The sequence below is a fragment of the Pecten maximus genome, chromosome 7 (assembly GCF_902652985.1).
Source record: "Pecten maximus chromosome 7, xPecMax1.1, whole genome shotgun sequence".
Classification (NCBI taxonomy): Eukaryota; Metazoa; Mollusca; class Bivalvia; order Pectinida; family Pectinidae; genus Pecten; species Pecten maximus.
The window spans coordinates 26,100,910-26,125,347 of NC_047021.1; the positions used below are offsets into that span (position 1 = coordinate 26,100,910).

At 36.2% G+C, this 24,438-nt stretch overlaps 1 protein-coding gene across 22 annotated transcripts in view; it reads left to right on the forward strand.

The window, feature by feature from the left end:
• Positions 1-24,438, forward strand: part of LOC117330390 (chromosomal protein D1-like) — a 41,579-nt gene that overhangs the window by 7,601 nt on the left and 9,540 nt on the right. For 3 of the 22 annotated variants that reach the window (XM_033888636.1, XM_033888635.1, XM_033888658.1), the window contains exons 2-18: positions 1,204-1,277; positions 2,095-2,190; positions 4,917-4,964; positions 5,636-5,692; positions 8,235-8,312; positions 8,631-8,699; positions 9,721-9,798; positions 10,113-10,181; positions 11,279-11,356; positions 11,673-11,741; positions 12,250-12,327; positions 12,823-12,888; positions 13,433-13,465; positions 13,973-14,014; positions 17,428-17,496; positions 19,348-19,413; positions 21,499-21,564. In XM_033888636.1, the coding sequence (XP_033744527.1) occupies positions 1,230-1,277; positions 2,095-2,190; positions 4,917-4,964; positions 5,636-5,692; positions 8,235-8,312; positions 8,631-8,699; positions 9,721-9,798; positions 10,113-10,181; positions 11,279-11,356; positions 11,673-11,741; positions 12,250-12,327; positions 12,823-12,888; positions 13,433-13,465; positions 13,973-14,014; positions 17,428-17,496; positions 19,348-19,413; positions 21,499-21,564 (1,110 nt within the window). In that variant the 5' untranslated portion in view covers positions 1,204-1,229. Of the gene's footprint in view, positions 1-1,203; positions 1,278-2,094; positions 2,191-4,916; positions 4,965-5,635; positions 5,693-8,234; positions 8,313-8,630; positions 8,700-9,720; positions 9,799-10,112; positions 10,182-11,278; positions 11,357-11,672; positions 11,742-12,249; positions 12,328-12,822; positions 12,889-13,432; positions 13,466-13,972; positions 14,015-17,427; positions 17,497-19,347; positions 19,414-21,498; positions 21,565-21,972; positions 22,042-23,406; positions 23,473-24,438 lie in introns of all 22 variants that reach the window. The other 19 variants (XM_033888650.1, XM_033888652.1, XM_033888651.1 and 16 more) reach the window with 19 other exon arrangements.

Below are 24,438 nucleotides of genomic sequence, written 5' to 3' on the forward strand. Positions count from 1 at the left end.
TTTAAATATGAGCTTTCATTTAGTATATATATAGACTTTTATCGACCACAAATATTTTCTGGTTCAAAACAACAAAAACTCTAACGAACATACCACGCTAGGGTACGGGATATTGGCAATCGATACGTTTTACAGATGAAATAAGTATTTCACTTAACCTAAGAAACGAAAAAATACCTTATAAGTCATAGATAACTGGTGGCCTCCTTCCTTACTGTGACACTAAGCATCAAGGCTTATTTCAAATATACTTCAAATAACATGTGCTTGGACCAACTGTCATGGCGAATTTAGACATTACGGTTACCTCCCTTCTCACGCCATCTAGTGATAACTGAAGTCTCTACATGTGTCTGTGTAGGCTTACGATATGTACACAAATCAGGTACCGGCTTTACATAGTTATATGTACTCGTTGACATTCCAGTTTTTCCTGGTGCAAACTGTTCTTATTATTATCAATGTTCCAATATGATGTATCGTTTTCGTACATTAAAAGTATTGACATTGTTTAATAGATCTATCCACATAAAGCCGCCATATTGGATTTTTAGAGTTACGTGCCCTTTGATCGGAGTAAAGACACTTCCGGTTCCACCCTTCATACACATGGCCCACAGGGGCATGTCTAGTTTTATTAGCTCACCTGGTCCGAAGGACCAAGGTGAGCTTATGCCATACCGTTGCGTCCGTCCGTCTGTCAACAATTGACTTCTTCTTCATAACCACTGATCAGAATTTGACCAAATTTTGTCAGAAGCATCCCTATGGGGTGTGGACTCAAAATTGTACAAATGGTGGGGCTGACCCCCCAGGGGTCTGAGGGGCGGGGCCAAAAGTGGTCAATTTGGCTCTATTAATATAAAAGAATTTCTTCTCTGAAACCAAGCAAAGGATATCGCTCCTATTTAAGCAATGGATATCACTCGCATTTGTGTGGTAGCATCCCTTTTGGGTTGTGCCAAAAGTCAATTTCATTTCATGGATTAATGCATTTTTTGGCATAAAAACCTCACATACCCATATAAAATGCCTATGATATATTGACATAGCAATACCAGTGACAAATATACTTAATCATCATTCTTGTTTCATATCTCATGAAATCCGGGTGAGCGATACAGGCCCTCTGGGCCTCTTGTTTTGTCTTAATATTCTCATTCATTATCAATTGTATTCTAACATAATTGTGCTTGTTAACAGGTTGTTGTGCCCACCAGACTACAGTTATGGCACTGAAAAGGAAACTAGAGGATGAATGTGGTGATTTTATAGCTGTAAGTCCATAGAGATTTAAAACAGTGACTGTTTTCAGAGCTTAGTATATATTGTCAACACTCATTAACAGTTGTATTTCTGAAGTTAAAGCCCCTGTTCTGTTAAGCACAGAGTTTCAGTTTTTTTAGCCCATTTAAGCATTAGATGGTGGGCTACTCAAATTGCTCTATGTCCGTGGTCAGTCCCTCCATAAACAATTTTTGTTATCACCATTTCTCAAAAAGTGTGGGAGTGATCTTTCTCAAATTTCATATGTAGTCCCCCTTGGTCCATAGTTATGCATATTTCACTTTGGGATCAATCTCAAACAACATGGCAGACATACAGCCATCTTGGATTTTGATAATTAAAATTTGTAATTGCTTTTTCTCAAAAAGTCCTAAAGGGATCTTTCTCAAATTTCCTATATAAGTTACCATTTGTGGGTAGTTATATATTGCATTTTGGGACCGATTGGAAAACAACATGGCTGACATGCGGCCATCTTGGATTTTGACTATTGCTGGTTGCTCCTGCTATATTATACTATATCAAGTTATATGTTATTATATGAAGAGAAAAGGTCAGTCTTTCATTTGACTGATATAAATCATACAATGGTGATGACATGATCCCTCAGGGATCTCTTTTTAAAGATACATAGATGTGTTCCATCAAAATTTCTTTGCACAAGTATGGACTTCATTGTTATTATTCTAGAACTAAAGAATTACTTTTTGTCACTTGAAATTTGAATATGACAATGAATTTATGATAATTATGACTAGGACAATGATAATGTGTGCTATGACCTGTTGTTTATTTTTACGTGTACAGGGGTCAGAAGACCAGGAACAGCAGGACAGAGAAACAGCAGCTGCAACAGAGGCGGATGCTCTAGCTAAGAAAAACCAAGGAAGTCATAAAAAGACAGTAGGTATACTTTAAATCAGGGATGTGGTGTTACACATCAGGGCCAAATACAAATTTTTAAAAGCACTTGTCCGTCGGACTAGTGGCTTGGTAATTAAGTACTTTTCTAGACAAAGAATTTCTAGTCCAGAAAATTAGCTTGTAAAACCAATATGCTTAATGTCAGAAAGTGACACTCATGTACACATGTTTGTACCATCAGTCGCGTTCGTTCTCAATTTTTTAACTAGTCATTTTATAAGAAATTATCAATGATGCAGCTAGTGTAAATAAACATCACAAAAAAATTTTCAATGAATCTATATATCGCCGACTTAAGAAAATATTTGTTGGAGGTCATTTTGGTTATTGTTTTCATACCTACGAATGGTTCCTCTCAAGGCATCTGTCTTTATTTTATTAGGTTAGCCTGTCATAAAAATCCTTTATATTTTTGAACCATTTTTTAGCTCACCTGGCCTGAAGCGTCCGTCCGGCATCCGTCAACAGTTTCTTTAAATTGCTACTAGTCCTAAAGCATTGAATGGATTTTCACCAAATTTGGTCAGGAACATCCTTGGGGGAAGGGGAACAGAGTTTGTATAAATTTTTACTCTGAACCCCCAGGGGCCTGAGGGGCGGGGCCAAATAGGGGAAATAGGGGTTAATCCTTTAAATCGCTACTAGTCGTAAAGTTATGAATGAATTTGAACCAAATTTGGTCAGGCAAATCCTTGGGAGAAGGGGAACCGAGTTTGTATTAATTTTTACTCTGAACCCCCAGGGGCATTAGGGGCGGGGCCCAATAGGGAAAATAAGGGTTTATCCTTTGAATCGCTATTTATCAGAAAGTTATGGAATGGTTACTGTGACCCTCCATCCCATAACTATGTATAGCATCGCTGGACATTAAGGGATAAACACAGTTCTGATGTAAAAATAGGCCCAAGGGTCTTTGAACTCTTTCTCCACCCTGAGTAAGGGACTTAGTTTCTTTAAACACAATGAGGTTGTAAAAATAATCTGTAGGGTCTTTCAGTCCCTAAGAGAGTACAGTCAAAACTGCCCCCTGTATATAACGACTGCCTGTCTATAACGACCGGTTTTAAGATTCCCTGTGAGATTTTACTATATAACGACCCTCTGTATAACAACTACCTGTCTAATGCGGCGGTCGCTAATTTGTTTTCTATAGCAACCGATTTCTGTCAGCCATTTTCTGCTCTCGGCAGTCATCCCTCATAAAATCCCCGGAAAATTCAGACACATCGACCCTGGCTTGATTACACAAACAAAGGAGCACCACAACCCTGGCTTGAGTATATAAACAAAAGACCCCTACCACCTGTTAGCCTATAATTACTGTAGCTGCTCTGGCATGGGGCTCCGTAAGAGAGGAGTTGGGTCAACATGCGTGTCGGTATTACATTACAACTGTGCACAGGTGGCTTCATTTGACACGGTCAGTTAATTTTGTGATTACACCTAGGATACATCACTTCAATAACAAACACTGGTCATATCTGTCAACAAGATTTACTCACATGAAAGCCAATAATGCCTTTCTTAATCGTAACTGTCGGTACTAGCGTGTGCACTGCCGCCATCTTTAATTAGTCAATACTAATAAAAAGTCGTAAACTGACACAAATATCCGGATTTCAATTTGGGTCTAAAAAAAAATATGTTGGTTTTAAGAAGTAAGACTATAACATAAAATAATTAGTAGTAACACAAATATAATTAATTAATTAATTATTGTGTATTCTTTTTCTTTATTTATGAAAGAAAGGGAGATAATTTGACAGATACATATAGCATTATTTCAGAACAAAATTAAAAAAAATAAAAAATCTATAAGACCATTTTGAGTTATATTTTGTGTGTGGGTCCACAAATCATTAAATATTAAACCCTTCAGATTTATAAAGTTAATGCATTTATTTAACTTCTGACTGGTCTTCTGAATGCCCTGTTCAATGATAATTTATTTATGGCAGTTTTAAGTAAATTGGTTGGTGCAAAAATTTTGACCTGTCTATAAAGGCAACCTGTCTATAGTGACCGTTTTTCTGCCTCCCCTTGGGCGGTCGCTATAGACAGGTTTGACTGTATGTGTATTAACAAATTGAACATGAACATTATTTTGACATTTGGTCAAATCCAACCAGGTGAGCGATACAGGCCCCATGGGCCTCTTGTATTCAGACATTCTTGGGAATTTCCCTTATACATACATAAAACCCGGAATTCATTGTACTCGAATGTTAGTGCAACAATATTACATACGCAAGAAAGGTTGATGAAAGGCTTGTTTTGCTGTGTTCAATTTTCCGTCTGGATGATTTTGTTTTTGACAGACTAATTTGCTGATGGGCAATATTTAATGTTTTTTTTAAACAAAGGAATGGAAACTAGCTAATTGATAATTGGTCAATTTGATCTAAAAAACACAGGTAATAACATAATAAATAAATTCATCCGACGAAGTAGCTTTCAATAAAAATCACTTGTCTGTCGGCACAATCTGCTCGTCAGAACGAGCAGACAAGTGATTTTGCCAGGCCCTGCAGAAAAAATCTCCTTGATGTAAAATTGAAATGAGGTGGGTGGGGGAGTTGTATAGTTTTCCCCACCATGTCCGTCCCATCGCCTCCTGTCGTGCCCCATCCCGATGTTATATAACTAGTTAATCTCAGGAACTGCTTATATAATCCTCACCAATATTTTAATATACATTTTTGCAGTACATACCTACAGGGAAGCCTCGTGGCCGACCAAGAACCATAGCACTGGTAAGTGATGAGGCTTTGTCTTGTTAATATAGTACTGGTATGTAGACTATTGATTTCACATCAATTGCGAAACAAGTTCTATCAGCTTATATTAATCACAATTGTTGGCCCAGATGGAAGCATGCGAGGGGTCTTAGGGGGGAAGCAGGAGTATCCGAGGGAACCCGCATGGTGGGAAATCAAACCCACCACCTAGATGAAAGGCAATTGTGTTACGGTGTCATCCACCCACCTTAATAGTAGTAGTAGTGACTTGTCCAGCCCTCCCTCCACAAGTCTGGTGTCCTCTGACCAACACACTCTCCAACATTTTGAGAAGCTAAAGTGTGTATAAAACTATAATGGAAATCAATATTGAAAGCAAACTATGCAACTCTTCTCCTGTATGCATAACTAGATGATCATATTTCATGTAATATTTATTGCAAAATTTTATATTAATTGAAAAATGATTGTCCCAGGCTCAGTTGACCTTGAACTCGGGTTCCCAAGTTTGGTTTCTACAGTATTAGGTATCACATCTGGTTTGTTCTGAAAACAACATTAATAATTTAATAAGGAACTGTGTGTTTGAGAACTATTACAAATAATTGCTTTTCAAAAAACACCTAACATTTTAACTACAAAAATGCCCACCTTATATTAACATTCAAAAACTTGTGTTGATACAGGAAAGTGGAGCAAGCAGTGAAGGACCTAGAAAGCAAGGAAGGCCGTCATTAGCATCGGTAAGTTTTTACATTGGGAATGAACTATGATTCAATATAATTCATTGTGAAGCCGTCCATAGTACACTATTGATCACTATGTTATATTCTTCAAATTCCTAACAAAAATTTTATGCACCTCAGAGCTGTCAAACAATGTAGAAGATGACACTTAATTGATTTAAAGCCAAGGGTTTAATTGTGGGCAACTAGGGTTTAGTTATTAGAATTGGTAAATGGTGGAAAGCTAGGGGTAAATCAGTAGAAAGGTTTAATTGGTAGAAGGGTTTAATTTGAAAAGTAACTATTCAATTAGAATAAGCAGTGATCACCACGGGCTGTTTTACTATGGAGCAGCGCCATAGTAAAATGTCTACCCGCCACAGTAAAATCATGTAGCGCCATAGTAAAAAAAATCTGCCCCGCCGATCTTCGTATTCAAAACTCTGTTAACCCGTGGTGAGCCCCAGATACCGCCGACTGTGTAGTGTTTTACTGACTGCACAGGTAAGAGCTTGAGGCCAGTTTATTACCTGTTCACATGCCAGGGCGACTTTTGACACTTCATTCAATGACCCTGACGTCCAATACCCCAACGAATTAACCGATGTAATTATATCAATCATGCCAATATTAATTGATCAGGCCGCGGACCGCGTGTTTGTGTTTTGACAGCGGTTGATCTGTGTCGAATAAAGGCTTAAATGACTTCGACAATTAAAGTCAAACGCATATATGACCCCGATTACTTTGTAACACACGTGACATGGATGTTGCGTTGCAAAACGAAAGTAACATGGACTGTAGAACAAAAAGACCGTTGATGATAATTTCATTCTGAAATCATGAAGCGCGGCAACTAAAGCAGCAGTCTATTGAATCATTTTTCGAGAATTCACCGAAACGATAGAAGGCTTAGCCCGGTCTGTTCACCGACAAAGTCAAAACAGATCGTCATTTTTACCGACTGAATGAAGAAAAATATTCATGGCTAAAGTACGACGAAGATGAAGGTAAGTTATTTAGGTGTCAAATGGTTACTAAAATGTATTTTGTATGATATAAATCTCTTTCATGTCATAATAAAATATAAATTTTCTAAATCATATTTTTTTAAAATGTTATTGGCTAGTTTGTATGACTGATTTATAGGCGTATATTTAATGTAAAAAAATTTAGATCTAATAGATGTCTAGTTGATATTTGATAAAAATGTATTATTTCCAAATTTCACATTAGTGACTAATATATACTGACTTTGTTTAATCACAAAACCAAAAATTAAAATTAATTCTTTTTCAATATTTTCAGTGATTAGGTGAAAGTATTTATCTAGAGTGAAAGTTTCATGTTTAAACATTTTATTAATTTATTTTTATTAACTTTGAATGTTTCATTTGATTTGTTGGCATGATTTGGAAGGAGTCTAGTTAATGATCTGCTTACAAGACTTAGCAGACTTATGGACAGAGATCAGAAAAAGAAATATCACTATCGCCACATTGTTTGATCCTGATGACAATTAAGTGTGAAGTTGTGCTGTAAGAAAATGGACAATTTGTGTGTGAAAATGACTGACAATTGTGACATTGGAAATCATATTATATTAGTGCTGTGACATTACATATTGCTATTGTGTTTAGTGTGATATCATAGTGCTTATTATTTTAAGAAATTTGAGCTTTGGAAGTGTATCAGTAACATTTAATTAGTAATCTGAAAGAGAGATAGAGAGAGACCATGAGTTTGAGAAAGTCTGAGTTGGTAAAGAGAATGAAGAACGAGCAATGTATTAATTTAAGGATGTACAAATATGGATGAGTCAGAGATTGGTAAATGCCGATTGCTGTATTTATTTTTCTTACATATTGAATAAATAAATTCATATTACCATGATTAAAATAGTTTATCATTATTTCTGAAAACAATTTCTAAGAGGATTTTACTAACGACTGCACAACAAATCATCTCCCTAAAAATGAAAAGGGACATAACTCATGTAAACAAATTATCTCCCTTTAATTAATTAATATTGGTCTTGCGGCACGCTGGGAAAATGATCCCCCAGTTTCCTCCATAGTAAAATCTGAAGCCATGGTGATCCCTGAATAAGGGGTTAATTGTGGAAAGCTAGGGTTCAATTAGTAGAAAGGTTTAATTGGTAGAAGGGTTTAATTGTGGAAAGTTACTATTCAATTAGAATAAGGGGTTAATTGTGGAAAGCTAGGGTTGTTTGGCATCTGTAAGTTTTCAGATTGGGTCAGTTTTTCATTCCATAATTGGCAACGAAACCAGACATTATAATGTTGATTTAATGGCTTCTCATTGGTCGAGTCTTGTCTGGACGACTCCTCCTAAAGTACTACTCCGATTTTAACGAAACTTGGTATACATGATCAGTATAACATGTAGTTAAAAAAATGGGAAATAATAGGTGCACTCCTAGCTCAGGCAGGGGACTTTGTATTACTGTTACAATACTATCCATCCTTGTTTCTCTAAGAAAACAATACATAATTCCACTTCTGTTACTGAGTCTGTTCTGAATGTTTATTTTACTTAGAAAAGTGGAACAGAAAACACTGTAGACACTACTCTGTCAGACTCACCAAAAAAGCGAGGAAGACCATCTTTGGCATCTGTAAGTTTTCAGATTGGGTCTGTTTTTCATTCCATAATTGGTAACGAAACCAGTCATTATAATGTTGATTTAATGATGATAATGGGAGCTCTCCATAGTATTTAATAGAGATGTGTAATTTTTGTACAAATTTGAAAATCAGACAAAAAAAAAATTTTCACAGAACTGTTATGCAGAGTAAAAGATGGCTTTCTCAAATTGAAAAAAATGAAGGAAGACTAGGGTTGAACTCATAGAAGGTTTTTACTCTATGTAATACTTGTACATTAAGTATTTTGGTGTTGGGCAAGTCATTTATAAAATGTTTGTGTTACATAGAAAAGTGAAACAGTTGGCCGTACTTTGTCAGCCTCGCCGAAAAAACGAGGAAGACCATCATTAGCATCGGTAAGTTTTCATATTAAGGAAAGTTAGATGATTCCATATAATTCACTGTGAGGTCTTTCCTAGTACACTGTATCAATGACGATAGGTGATATTACTCCATATAAATTCCAGACAGAAATAATAAGCAGCACTTATCTGTAATACAGTAGAGGATGGCACTTAGTTCATTAAAGGGTTTAATTGTGGAAAGCTAGGGTTCAGTTTGTACAAGGGTTTAAATTGATAGAGGAGCTTGATTGTGGGAAGCTAGAGTTCAATTTGTGGAATGAGTTAATTGTGGAAAGGTTGAGTTCAATAAGATTAACTTTTATCAATTGCTAATTGACAGGATAGTTAAATGATCAATGTTTTGAAACGTAACAAAATGTTTAAATGATAACTATTTTACTTGTCTGAAGTGAAAACCTTTTTTCAAAATGGCTGCCGACTTCTCATTGGTTGAGGCTTGTCCGGACAACTCCTCCTTAAGTACTACTTCGATTTTAACGAAACTTGGTATACATCATTATAGTATAACTTGTAGTTTTGCATCCACTACTTCGATTTTAACGAAACTTGGTATACATGATCAGTATAACATGTAGTTGTGCATCCTACATTTTTTTTTCTTGAAAAAACATTTTTCAAAATGGCCACCGGCTTCTCATTGGTTGAGGCTTGTCCGGACAACTCCTCCTGAAGTACTACTCCGATTTTAACGAAACTTGGTATGCATTATCAGTATAACATGTAGTTGTGTATCCCAAATTTTGTTTTGAAAATTGCCGCTGGCTTCTCATTGGTTGAGTCTTGTCTGGACGACTCCTCCTAAAGTACTACTCCGATTTTAACGAAACTTGGTATACATAATCAGTATAACATGTAGTTAAAAAAATGGGAAATAAATAGGTGCACTCCTAGCTCAGGCAGGGGACTTTGTATTGCTGTGATGTGCAATACTGTCCATCCTTATTTCTCTAAGAAAACAATACATAATTCCACTTCTGTTACTGAGTCTGTTCTGAATGTTTATTTTACTTAGAAAAGTGGAACAGAAAACACTGTAGACACTACTCTGTCAGACTCACCAAAAAAGCGAGGAAGACCATCTTTGGCATCTGTAAGTTTTCAGATTGGGTCAGTTTTTCATTCCATAATTGGTAACGAAACCAGTCATTATAATGTTAATTTAATGATGATAATGGGAGCTCTCCATGGTATTTAATAGAGATGTGTAATTTTTGTACAAATTTGAAAATCAGACAAAAAAAAATTCACAGAACTGTTATGCAGAGTAAAAGATGGCTTTCTCAAATTGAAAAAAATGAAGGAAGACTAGGGTTGAACTCATAGAAGGTTTTTACTCTATGTAATACTTGTACAGTAAGTATTTTGGTGTTGGGCAAGTCATTTATAAATGTTTGTGTTACATAGAAAAGTGAAACAGTTGGCCGTACTTTGTCAGCCTCGCCGGAAAAACGAGGAAGACCATCATTAGCATCGGTAAGTTTTCATATTAAGGAAAGTTAGATGATTCCATATAATTCACTGTGAGGTCTTTCCTAGTACACTGTATCAATGACAATAGGTGATATTACTCCATATAAATTCCAGACAGAAATAATAAGCAGCACTTATCTGTAATACAGTAGAGGATATGACACTTAGTTCATTAAAGGGTTTAATTGTGGAAAGCTAGGGTTCAGTTTGTACAAGGGTTTAAATTGATAGAGGAGCTTGATTGTGGGAAGCTAGAGTTCAATTTGTGGAATGAGTTAATTGTGGAAAGGTTGAGTTCAATAAGATTAACTTTTATCAATTGCTAATATAATTGACAGGATAGTTAAATGATCAATGTTTTGAAACGTAACGAAATGTTTAAATGATAACTATTTTACTTGTCTGAAGTGTCAGAAACATGGTAAATGATACCTTTTCCATGTCTGGAATCTTACACACTGTACAAATGATCAATGTTTTACAGGTTTCTTTAGTTATTAGTCCCCTGCCGTTTGAAAAACGGGGGGACTTTAGGTTTATCCTCCGTCTGTCTGTCTGTCACGCAAAGGTTGTCCGGACAACTCCTTATAAAGTACTACTCCGATTTTAATGAAACTTGGTATACATGATCAGTACAACATGTAGTTGTTCATTCCACATTTTTTTAAAAAAATTTTTGAAAAACTATTTTTCAAAATGGCCAGCAGCTTCTCATTGGTTGAGGCTTGTCTGGACAACTCCTCCTAAAGTACTACTTCGATTTTAACGAAACTTGGTATACATTATCAGTATAACATGTAGTTGTGTATCCCACATTTTGTTTTGAAAAATCTATTTTTCAAAATGGTCGCTGGCTTCTCATTGGTTGAGTCTTGTCTGGACTCCTCCTCCTAAAGTACTACTCCGATTTTAACGAAACTTGGTATACATGATCAGTATAACATGTAGTTAAAAAAATGGGAAATAAATAGGCGGACTCCTAGCTCAGGCAGGGGACTTTGTATTGCTGTTACAATACTATCCATCCTTGTTTCTCTAAGAAAACAATACATAATTCCACTTCTGTTACTGAGTCTGTTCTGAATGTTTATTTTACTTAGAAAAGTGGAACAGAAAACACTGTAGACACTACTCTGTCCGACTCACCAAAAAAGCGAGGAAGACCATCTTTGGCATCTGTAAGTTTTCAGATTGGGTCAGTTTTTCATTCCATAATTGGTAACGAAACCAGTCATTATAATGTTGATTTAATGATGATAATGGGAGCTCTCCATAGTATTTAATAGAGATGTGTAATTTTTGTACAAATTTGAAAATCAGACAAAAAAAAATTTCACAGAACTGTTATGCAGAGTAAAAGATGGCTTTCTCGAATTGAAAAAAAATGAAGGAAGACTAGGGTTGAACTCATAGAAGGTTTTTACTCTATGTAATACTTGTACATTAAGTATTTTGGTGTTGGGCAAGTCATTTATAAATGTTTGTGTTACATAGAAAAGTGAAACAGTTGGCCGTACTTTGTCAGCCTCGCCGAAAAAACGAGGAAGACCATCATTAGCATCGGTAAGTTTTCATATTAAGGAAAGTTAGATGATTCCATATAATTCACTGTGAGGTCTTTCCTAGTACACTGTATCAATGACGATAGGTGATATTACTCCATATAAATTCCAGACAGAAATAATAAGCAGCACTTATCTGTAATACAGTAGCGGATGGCACTTAGTTCATTAAAGGGTTTAATTGTGGAAAGCTAGGGTTCAGTTTGTACAAGGGTTTAAATTGATAGAGGAGCTTGATTGTGGGAAGCTAGAGTTCAATTTGTGGAATGAGTTAATTGTGGAAAGGTTGAGTTCAATAAGATTAACTTTTATCAATTGCTAATTGACAGGATAGTTAAATGATCAATGTTTTGAAACGTAACGAAATGGGAAATAAATAGGTGCACTCCTAGCTCAGGCAGGGGACTTTGTATTGCTGTTGCAATACTGTCCATCCTTGTTTCTCTAAGAAAACAATACATAATTCCACTTCTGTTACTGAGTCTGTTCTGAATGTTTATTTTACTTAGAAAAGTGGAACAGAAAACGCTGTAGACACGACTCTGTCAGACTCACCGAAAAAACGAGGAAGGCCGTCTTTAGCATCTGTAAGTTTTTAAATGGGATTGAAGGGTTTTGGCATTGGAAGTGATTTGTTTGAAAAAGAATTAATTCAAACATTGGGTCATTCATTCAATGTGCATTTTTTGTTGAAAGGCAAGAAATATAGCATGACCACCAACTAAATTATTATAACTTTCACCACACTCAAAGAGAAATGAAATGTTGAGTGGGTTCTGGATATTTAAAAAAAAAAAAGTGAAAGCGCTAATGATGATAAAGGAATGCAATCTGCAGCACCAAGAAAATTAGGAAGTCCGTCTTTTGGGTCTGTAAGTTTTTAAGCTTAAGGAAATGTATTGTCATATTTGCCTATTAAGTATTTTTTAAGAACTTTAATGACACTTCAGTATCATAAACTAGCTTTTGAATTTGTCCAAAATTGTACAGGAATTTAGATTTTGATAAATTACTTTTTAATGAAATCCCCCCGTTTGCCTGATATGATGGTAAAGTTATTGAGATTATGTTTGTTGATACAGAAAAGTGGAAGTGATACCAATGGTGTTCAGACGCCAGAACAACCAAGAAAGCGAGGAAGACCAGTTGTAAGTTACTTAACTAACTAATGTCTGAGCGATAGGTTTTAAGAAATATTTCTGGAACCTTTTGTCTGTTAGAGTGAGTCTTGTGTTAGTGTTGATTCTAGGCAATACTGGGTGCCTGACGATTCAAGAAACTAAAGCCATGCTCTGTACTGTGCTCTGTACTGTATCTTACAGGATTGATTCATGAAAATACTGAGATATTATATTCAGGCATATAATTACACAATCATGGCCATGATAAAATTTCCAAATTAAGAGGTACTTATTCTTGCATAAACTTGATTTATATTAAATAATTTTATAGACAGCATACAGTAGCAATTAATGTTTTAGTTGGCTAAAACCAAAAAATTCTTAGAATATAGAAATATGTATTTGAATTTTTTGTACTTCAACAGTATATATATCTAATTGTTAAATTGAAATATATGTATGTAGTTATTTGTTTTTACACAATTTGTTGGCATTAAATGTAGTCTGTAGATAGTTTATTATCAATTCATATATTTTATTGGTAGAAACATGACCCATGTTATGTTCACAGGAATCAAGCAAGAAGGGAGGAGCAATTAAAGCTGTAAGTGGAGTTAAGAATAGACTTTTTCATAAGACAAACTGTCCAATTGTACAGTATATGTATTTCTTCTTTCTGTGACTTTGATACACTAGCTGTATATGTAAGGGTGTGGAATCCATGTCAGTCCCCAGGTCTCACAGTTTATCTCTAATCTGTAGACATTGTGTACACTTAATTGTTCCCTCTGGTATTGAACTAATGTTGGAGCAACTTTATTTACTGTAGGGCGGTCTGACTGAAATGTCACTACAGGAGAGAGAATTACATTAGATATATACATATAGGTTAAGTTCATATCCATCCCCATTTAGATATATGGCCGACTAAGTAACATTTTAAAACACATTCAGGAAAAAACGATATATTTCATGCATACTGGAACATAGTGTACTTCATTCTAACCTTTACGTTTTTCTATACCTACAGTTGCATTGTTTGATAAACTTGGATGTAACAATGGAATTGTGATATTATACACGTACGTATTTGAAATACTGTTTACTACAGGCCACAGGAAAGCCAAGAGATCGAGGTCGGCCATCAAAAAGTGTAAGTTTCACAAAATGATATATAAAATACATGTAGTTAACAAGGTTTAATAAGATAAAAAGTGTTAATAGGTATAACCGGACAAAAAAGCAAATAAAATAATTGAAGACATTGGCTTAATATGAACTGTTGTCAAATATAAAATGTGATTGGATAATAGTCCGTTACAGTAGCTACACATGTTTGTATAGGTGGGTGGTTTAACAGAGGTTTGTGTACTACATGTATCATGTGTATTTACTAGTACATATAATAGTATCCTTAGTCTTTTCCTATATTTTATTAGCCCACCATCATCAGATGGTGGGCTATTCAAATCGCCCTGCGTCCGTGGTCCGTCGTCCGTCCGTCCGTCCGTCCCTCCCTCCGTCCGTCCGTCCGTCCGTCCGTCCGTAAACAATTCTTGTTATCGCTAATCCTCAGAAAGTACTGAAGGGATCTTTCTCAAATTTCATATGTAGGTTCCCCTTGGTGCCTAGTTATGCATATTGCATTTTGGGACCGATCGGAAAACAACATGGCCGACAGGCAGCCATCTTGGATTTTGACCATTGAAGTTTGTTATCGCTATTTCTGAGAAAGTACTGAAGGGATCTTTCTCAAATTTCATATGTAGGTTCCCCTTGGTGCCTAGTTATGCATATTGCATTTTGGGACCGATCGGAAAACAACATGGCCGACAGGCAGCCATCTTGGATTTTGACCATTGAAGTTTGTTATCGCTATTTCTGAGAAAGTACTGAAGGGATCATTCTCAAATTTCATATGTTGGTTTCCCTTGGTGCCTAGTTATGCATATTGCATTTTTGGATTGATCGGAAAACAACATGGCCGACAGGCAGCCATCTTGGATTTTGACCATTGAAGTTTGTTTTCGCTATTTCGGAGAAAGTACTGAAGGGATCTTTCTCAAATTTCATATGTAGGTTCCCCTTGGTGCCTTGTTATGCATATTGCATTTTTGGATTGATCGGAAAACAACATGGCCGACAGGCAGCCATCTTGGATTTTGACCATTGAAGTTTGTTATCGCTATTTCGGAGAAAGTACTGAAGGGATCTTTCTCAAATTTCATATGTAGGTTCCCCTTGGTGCCTTGTTATGCATATTGCATTTTGGGACCGATCGGAAAACAACCTAGCCGACAGGCAGCCATCTTGGATTTTGACAATTGAAGTTTGTTATCGCTATTTCTGAGAAAGTACTGAAGGGATCTTTCTCAAATTTCATATGTAGGTTCCCCTTGGTGCCTAGTTATGCATATTGTATTTTGAGACCAATCAGAAAACAACATGGCCAACAGGCAGCCATCTTGGATTTTGACAATTGAAGTTTGTTATCGCTATTTCTGAAAAAGTACTGAAGGGATCTTTCTCAAATTTCATATGTAGGTTTCCCTTGGTGCCTAGTTATGCATATTGCATTTTGAGACCAATCAGAAAACAACATGGCCGACAGGCAGTCATCTTGGATTTTGACAATTGAAGTTTGTTATCGCTATTTCTGAAAAAGTACTGAAGGGATCATTCTCAAATTTCATATGTAGGTTTCCCTTGGTGCCTAGTTATGCATATTGTATTTTGAGACCAATCAGAAAACAACATGGCCAACAGGCAGCCATCTTGGATTTTGACAATTGAAGTTTGTTATCGCTATTTCTGAAAAAGTACTGAAGGGATCATTCTCAAATTTCATATGTTGGTTTCCCTTGGTGCCTAGTTATGCATATTGCATTTTTGGATTGATCGGAAAACAACATGGCCGACAGGCAGCCATCTTGGATTTTGACCATTGAAGTTTGTTATCGCTATTTCTGAGAAAGTACTGAAGGGATCTTTCTCAAATTTCATATGTAGGTTCCCCTTGGTGCCTAGTTATGCATATTGCATTTTGGGACCGATCGGAAAACAACATGGCCGACAGGCAGCCATCTTGGATTTTGACCATTGAAGTTTGTTATCGCTATTTCTGAGAAAGTACTGAAGGGATCATTCTCAAATTTCATATGTTGGTTTCCCTTGGTGCCTAGTTATGCATATTGCATTTTTGGATTGATCGGAAAACAACATGGCCGACAGGCAGCCATCTTGGATTTTGACCATTGAAGTTTGTTTTCGCTATTTCGGAGAAAGTACTGAAGGGATCTTTCTCAAATTTCATATGTAGGTTCCCCTTGGTGCCTTGTTATGCATATTGCATTTTTGGATTGATCGGAAAACAACATGGCCGACAGGCAGCCATCTTGGATTTTGACCATTGAAGTTTGTTATCGCTATTTCGGAGAAAGTACTGAAGGGATCTTTCTCAAATTTCATATGTAGGTTCCCCTTGGTGCCTTGTTATGCATATTGCATTTTGGGACCGATCGGAAAACAACCTAGCCGACAGGCAGCCATCTTGGATTTTGACAATTAAAGTTTGTTATCGCTATTTCTGAGAAAGTACTGAAGGGATCTTTCTCAAATTTCATATGTAGGTTCCCCTTGGTGCCTAGTTATGCATATTGTATTTTGAGACCAATCAGAAAACAACATGGCCAACAGGCAGCCATCTTGGATTTTGACAATTGAAGTTTGTTATCGCTATTTCTGAAAAAGTACTGAAGGGATCATTCTCAAATTTCATATGTAGGTTTCCCTTGGTGCCTAGTTATGCATATTGCATTTTGAGACTAATCAGAAAACAACATGGCCGACAGGCAGCCATCTTCGATTTCGAAAATTGAAACTGGTTATCGCTATTTCTAAGAAACTAATGAAGGGATCTTCCTGAAATTTCATATGTAGGTTCCCCCATGTGCCTTGTTATGCATATTGCATTTTGAGAAAATAACATGGCCGACAGGCAGCCATCTTGGATTTTGACAATTGAAGTTTGTTATCGCTATTTCTCAGAAAGTAATGAAGGAATCTTTCTCAAATTCCATATATAGGTTCCCCTTGGTGCCTAAATCTTAAATTTTGTATATAGGTTCCCCTTGTTTGAAAAGTACTAGAGGTTTCTTCTGAATTTACACAGATTAGTAAGACTTAGAAGAAGAGAAAAGTAGAGAAAAGATCAATCTGACATGGAACCTATGAAGAACATTCAATGGTGGGCGCCAAGATCCCTCTGGGATCTCTTGTTATCTAATTAGAGACAAAAACTTCAAAAGACAAAAACTCTGTCATGGTTTAAATTTCCGGTGACAATTCATCCTTCATAATATGTTAAGTAACTAGGGAAATGCTTATGCCATATAATTATGTTCAAAGCATCGACAAAAACACAGATATACACGCAAGTAATATACGGCTACATGTTTATATTTTTGTGAATGTATATTTTACTTGCCAATTCATGTTGTTCTGGTATAGACATTGTAGGATTCTTTTGTGTAGATAGGCCTTTATTTCAAATATTGTTTACTGCAGGCCAAAGCACGACCTCTATATATCCCTACAGGAAAGCCGAGAGGTCGACCACCATTGGGAGAAAATGGTGTAAGTTGTAAAAATATATGAACTTGTTAAAAAGATCATGCAAAGGCAGTTTGTAAATGAAATGGGGTTACAAAATACGTTATTGGACGTTGTTCCTATATATGGTTGGATGAGGGTTGAAGTTGTGCATTTGCGTATTGGTACCTTGACATGCGCGTTAAGTTGTTTTCTCAAATATCCTACAATTACTCATTTATATGCAGGACGAGTGAAGAAATAAAGATGGTCATCGCCCATGTAATTAAAAAAGAATATCAAATTTCACACATAAATACATTTAGCCTCAAGATGTCCATTCCTACTATCCTTTGTTAAATTTTCTGTTTTCAATAGAAATTTTTGATTTTCATTCATTAAGACCTTATTGAATTACAATAATTATTCAGTTCATAGTGCGGGTACAAGAAAGCGATACGAGACAAGACATAGCGTAAAAAAATGTACTTTCACACACCTAGGGAGTCAAGTAGTATGAAGCTTCTCCGTTTCCTATTTGATGACATTCCCACAATCTATTTTTCCTATTTAGGATTTGTCTATCACATTTGTTTTCTCTTTTTGTGGCAACCTCTTGGTTTCTTTTGTTAAAATCAGAACATCAGCGTTCGCACTGCATATGCGAATGAAGAGCCTTATATGGAAGCCTGATTTGCATATAATCTCATCGTCTGAACCATTTTTATCGGTCGGAGATTCCCATCTATATTTAATGCATAATTTTCGGCATCTAGCGTAACTAGAAATTAAATAAAGAGATAAAGAAAGTCTCTATATAATCAATCAAATGTTATTTCCTTCGGCGGTGACTACCTTTACTTATAATTTTAAGTATATGATGAATGAACACTGTTTCAAAGAATAACAAAATAGCTGGCATCGGATTTAAAATGTGAACGCTTGTTCAATCATGCTGTTGCAGAATAAAGACCTATTATAGCCATATTTATGTGTGGAAATGCCTGTATTTGAAATTTTTAGCCCACCATCATCAGATGGTGGGCTATTCAAATCGCCCTGCGTCAGTGGTCCGTGGTCCGTCCGTACCTCCGTCCGTAAACAATTTTTGTTATCGCTATTTCTCAGAAAGTGCTGAAGGGATCTTTCTCAAATTTCATATATAGGTTCCCCTTGGTTCCTAGTTATGCATATTGCATTTTGAGACCAATCGGAAAACAACATAGCCGACAGGCAGCCATCTTGGATTTTGACAATTGAAGTTTGTTATCGCTATTTCTCAGAAAGCACTGAAGGGATCTTTCTCAAATTTCATTTGTAGGTTCCTCTTGGTGCCTAGTTATGTATATTGCATTTTGAGACCAATCAGAAAACAACATGGCCGACATGCAGCCATCTTGGATTTTGACAATTGAAGTTTGTTATCGCTATTTCTCAGAAATTGCTGAAAAGATCTTTCTGAAATTTCATTTGTAGGTTGCCCTCGGTCCCTAGTTTTGCATATTGGATTTTGAGACCAGTCAGAAAACAACATGGCCGACAGGCAGCCATCTTGTATTTGACAATTGAAGTTTGTTATCGCTATTTTACAGAAGGTACTGAAGGGATCTTTCTCAAATTTCATATGTAGGTTCCCCATTGGTCCCTGGTATTGCATTTTGGGACCAATCCGAAAACAACATTGCCAACGGACAGCCATTATCGCTAAATCTTTAATTTTATATATAGGTTTCCCTTGTTTGAATAGTACTAGAGGGCTGTTTCTTAAATTTACACAGATTAGTAAGACTTAGAGGAAGGGAAAAGTACAGAAAAGATCAATCTGACATGGAACCTATAAAGATCATTCAATGGTGGGCGCCATGATCCATCTGGGATCTCTTGTATTTACTACAGGCCAGAAAGACACCATATGTTCCCACCGGAAAGCCGAGAGGTCGGCGACCATTAGGAGAAAATGGTGTAAGTTATACGAAATATATAACCTTGTTTAAAATGTCGCACACAGGCATATTAAATATAATCAAATGAAATGAGGTTGTCAAGTTCATAAAGGAGTGTTATAACGAGATTTCAATCAATGACCTTGATGATAGTTATGGTTGGGTCATGTTAACATTCAAAATGGTTTACATTGTCACCTCATATTTCAACACGCGGGCTCTCTGCACTGGTGCATTGTCATTCATGAATATAAAGTTTAACAGGGAAAATCTAAGTGCAAAGATCAATACACACAAACAATCCCTCACCATTGAAAGTTACCCTATGTTGAGACGCCGAACATACAAGATTTTCACTTCCGCGTTATTTCTACAAATACACAAACGGCTATTGGACCTATAATTTTCGATTTTCATCGGATTTTTTATTTATTTTATTTTTTGTCATTTTCAACTGTCCAGTCCTTCCATTTCTTTGTTTTTGTTTTACTTTTTAAACATCATCTTGATTTTTTTCTTACCTTCCAAACCACCATCTTCTTTCTAATAACCCGCGACATCCTCATTACCGTCTTTCTTCAATCGTATCCTTTCCCTAATGTTGTTTATCTGCTTGTTAGCTCACCTGGTCCGAAGGACCAAGGTGAGCTTATGCCATACCGTGGCGTCCGTCTGTCAACAATTGACTTCTTCATAACTACCAATTGGAATTTGACCAAATTTAGTCAAAAGCATCCCTATGGGGAAGGGACTCAAAATTGTACAAATGGTGAGGCTGACCCTCCAGGGTTCTTAAGGGCGGGGCCAAAAGGGGTCAATTTGGGTAAATTGATATAAACGACTTCTCCTCTGAAACAAAGCAATGGATATTGCCCATATTTACCTTGTAGCATCCCCTTGGAGTAGGGATTCAAAATTGTACAAATGTTGGGGCTAACCCCCCTGGGGCTGAGGGGCGGGGCCAAAAAGGATCAATTTGGCTAAATTGATATAAACAACTTCTTCTCTGAAACTAAGCAATGGATATCGCTCATATCGCCTGGTAGCATCCCCTTGGGGTAGGGATTCAAAATTGTACAAATGTTGGGGCTGACCCCCCGGGGGGCTGAGGGGTGGGGCCAAATGGGGTCAATTTGGCTAAATTAATATAAACAACTTCTTTTCTGGAACTAAGCAATGGATATTGCTCATATTCGCCTGGTAGCATCCCCCTGGGATAGGGATTCAAAATTGTACAAATGTTGGGGCTGACCCCCTGGGGGGCTGAGAGGTGGGGCAAAACAGTGTCAGCCAAATTGACATTTTTAGAATTTCAATAAAAGCAATGTTCATGTACCCATATAAAATGCTTATGATATATTGACATAGCAATACCAGTGACAAATATACTTAAGCATCATTCTTGTTTCATACCTCATGAAACCAGGTGAACGATACAGGCCCTCTGGGCCTCTTGTGTTCAACATTTTCCTCTTGGCAGATTTGTTATTAATATACTACTGATTGCCGTCCTTAGTATGTTAGCTAATCGTGCCAACTCTGATTTACATGGCGTGTGAAATGACGCGTGCACAATCAATTTTTTTTCCTGCTCGATACTAGCACTTTGCTTTTCCTATCCATCTTTTCGCCAATGTTGATATGCAATGCGTAGAAGCAGGTGACGCCGTGACGTCAAGAAAATGTCAGTGGGGTATTGAAGTATGTTCCATATAACAGGTATAGGATCATTTGCAATCTATTAACACCACGAGTTTAAAACATACTCATGCTTTTTACGACGTTACCAAAATGACAAATACATATATACCACTTGACTGCAGTTTTGTACATAAAGTTCTCACATATAGTTCACTGTTAATGGTTTGTGGATGATATCTACTTCGGCATAACTAAGTGTTCTCAAATATAGCACAGTTATTGGGCACTTACATTAAGCGAAAAGTTAGGAGATATCTTTCTTTTAAAGGTAAAGAAAGGAAGTTAGTACTAAGTGTAAGAATTTACTTGTGAGCGCAGTTGCGGGATAAAAAGTATTAAAAACCTATTGTTACCATATTTGTGTGTGTAGATAGTCCTGTATTTGAAATCTTGTTCACTGCAGGCCAGACTGACACCATATGTTCCCACAGGAAAGCCGAGAGGTCGACCACCATTAGGTGAAAATGGTGTAAGTTGTCTATCAACTTGTTTGAAATATCATACATAGGCAGATTTGGTTGAAATAAATGAATGTTTGACATGTTCATGATGGTCCGTTTTTATCGAATTTGCGTAAACGTTTTTGGAGATTGTTCCTATGTATGGTTGGATGGTACTGAAGTTATGTTTCGTAAAGAAATGTAGCTTTTATGGGTAGCTTGATCGTTACATTGGCGTTAAGATGTATCCTCCAACATTGCTCAATTTCTTGTTTACATACAGGATGAATGAAGTGTTGATATATCTGAAGAATATAACGTTGTCGAAAAAAATGAGAAATGATGTCAAAATCAACATACAGAGATACACGATAAAGACCTATTGTAACCATGTATATGTGTAAATAGGCCTGTACTTGAAATCTTGTTTAATGCAGGCTAGAAAAACATGCCCCTATGTCCCCACGGGAAAGCCAAGAGGTCGACCACGATACGAAGATGGTGTTGTAAGTTATATGAAATATATAGATTTGTTTAAGGGGCATCTAAACAGCAAATCCAGTCAAAACATTGATATTTTACAGGCCTATAAATCCCTATTATGGTGCAATGTCACAGAAGTAACATGATGAACTTTTAGTATGTATCATGGCAAACCGTGGGACTTAATGTTGACATGTAATTTGTTAAGCTGTTTGTAAATTTCAACAAAACGTAAGAAAAATGCATGTTTCAGGGGGACATAATTAACTCATTTGTATCCCATATATTACACAAACTTGCCATGGCGTTTTGCTCACAAGTGTCTAAAGCACAAAATAGGAGCATTGGTTTGACCAGCTTTGATGTTATTATATGTATAAACACTGTTTTTATTTTGACCTTGAATTGCAAATGGCGGTCGTGAATGATATCACACAAATATGGCATATAAGAAGGTATTTAAAACATCAAAAATGCTCTTATTAGACAATATAAAGTATTCTTGAAGTGGCAAGAAGACTGCTTTTATGAAAAAATGTTCAACCGTTGAGTTTGGGGTAAAATATGCCTATTTCTGAAAAAGGCTGCAAACTCACCATTTTAACAAATTGACATTCAAATATTCATGTTACTATGATGAGATGTCTTAAAAGTATGATATAGGAGTTTTGTTATTAACTGAAATGCCTCCTTTAAGCCATATTTGTGTAATATTATTCTCAGCCGCCATTTGCATTTCAAGGTCAAAACAAAATAAGTGTTTATACGTACATACAGTAAAATCCGGTCAAACAAATGCTCCTACTCTGTGCTATAGACACTTGTGAACATAACAGCATGGCTATTTTTCAGGTTTGATCATTTGCGTGACTTAGAATTATTCCATGCCAAATCTTACCACAAAGTTACTCTACAGAAGAAACTGGTAGCATCTATAGCATATTATTGGTGATTGTGTGAGGGTACATGTCCAAACAAACATTTTGGTATATTACATGACATTTTTTGTGCAAATCTTAAGGTATTTATTCGTGTTTGAAATTCAACACTATTCTGCTATATAGATGACCCTTAAAATGTAATACACAGGGAGATTAAATAACAACATATGAAAGATTATAAGGGACTGTTTTTGATAAGATTACAGTTAATATATCTTGATAACAGCTGCGGTTGGGTGGTGCTGACGTATGTGTTGTGCTTTAAGTTCTAGCATATTATGGTACATTGTACCTTATGAATTATTGTTTTATTTAAAGGAAACGAAAAACCGTTAGCATCAGTATTGACATGTAAGCACTTCAATCACGCATTCGCGGGAGTAAAAACCTATTGTAGACACTTTATTTTAGTAGATAGGCCTGTATTTCAAAACTTATTCACTTCAGGCCAAAGTACAACCCTATGTCCCCACAGGAAAGCCGAGAGGTCGACCACCATTGGGTGAAAATGGTGTAAGTTGTATCAAATATATAAACTTGTTTAGATCATACACGGCAGGCAATTTAAGTTAAAACAAATGAAACTGGTTCATTATTTGAAGGAATGTTTAAAAGGAGATTACCATGAATATAGTTCAGGACATCATACCTTTATCTGATGGATGGTGTACATATTAAAGTTTTACCCAGCTATGTTTCCTACGTAAAGATATACAATGTTGTAACTTGTATGATCGTACATCGTACAGTAATAATCATTTTGCATAAAGGCCATGTGAATAAATCTACATATCTCACTGTGTGCGAACTCAACTGTACGGTTACCGGATGTTGCGATTGCTGAAGCGGTTGAAAATGGCTGCTTATTGCAGAGGTGAGAAGAAAATAACAATTTTTTTTACCGATAAAGAGGGAATTGATACAAAGAATAAGTTTTGGTACATGTTTAGTTATCAATCTTGCCCTGAGACTATCAACATGTCTTTTAACTATAACCAAACTATCGCAAGGATTAAAAATCACTTGCTCTTCATCGAAAATTTCATCTGAAAGATGTTATTATTTTCATTTATATCCTCTCGTTATGTGTTATGTCTTCTATTTTAGTTCTGAAACGAAAGTTTGAACTCCGATTATTCTATATCACCATTCCTACACGATATAACATTATGCAAACTTACATTTTGCGAGAAAAAATGATTCACGGAGTTGAATGCGGGCCGGAATATGTACGGGTTGTTATGAAAGTACTGTAAGGGTTGTAGCGATTTATGAAAAATGATCCGTACGGGTAATTGTGATGCTTATCGATGCATTATAAGTAGTCTGAGCCACACTCTCAATGTCCATGATTTTTATGTAATTTATTCGATATTAAAAAATGTTTCTAATGAGATTTCTTGTTTACCGTTTCAGATCACGATGGAGTACCGCTGCTATTATTGTGATTTCAGATGTTTGCTGTTTGAAGACGTAATT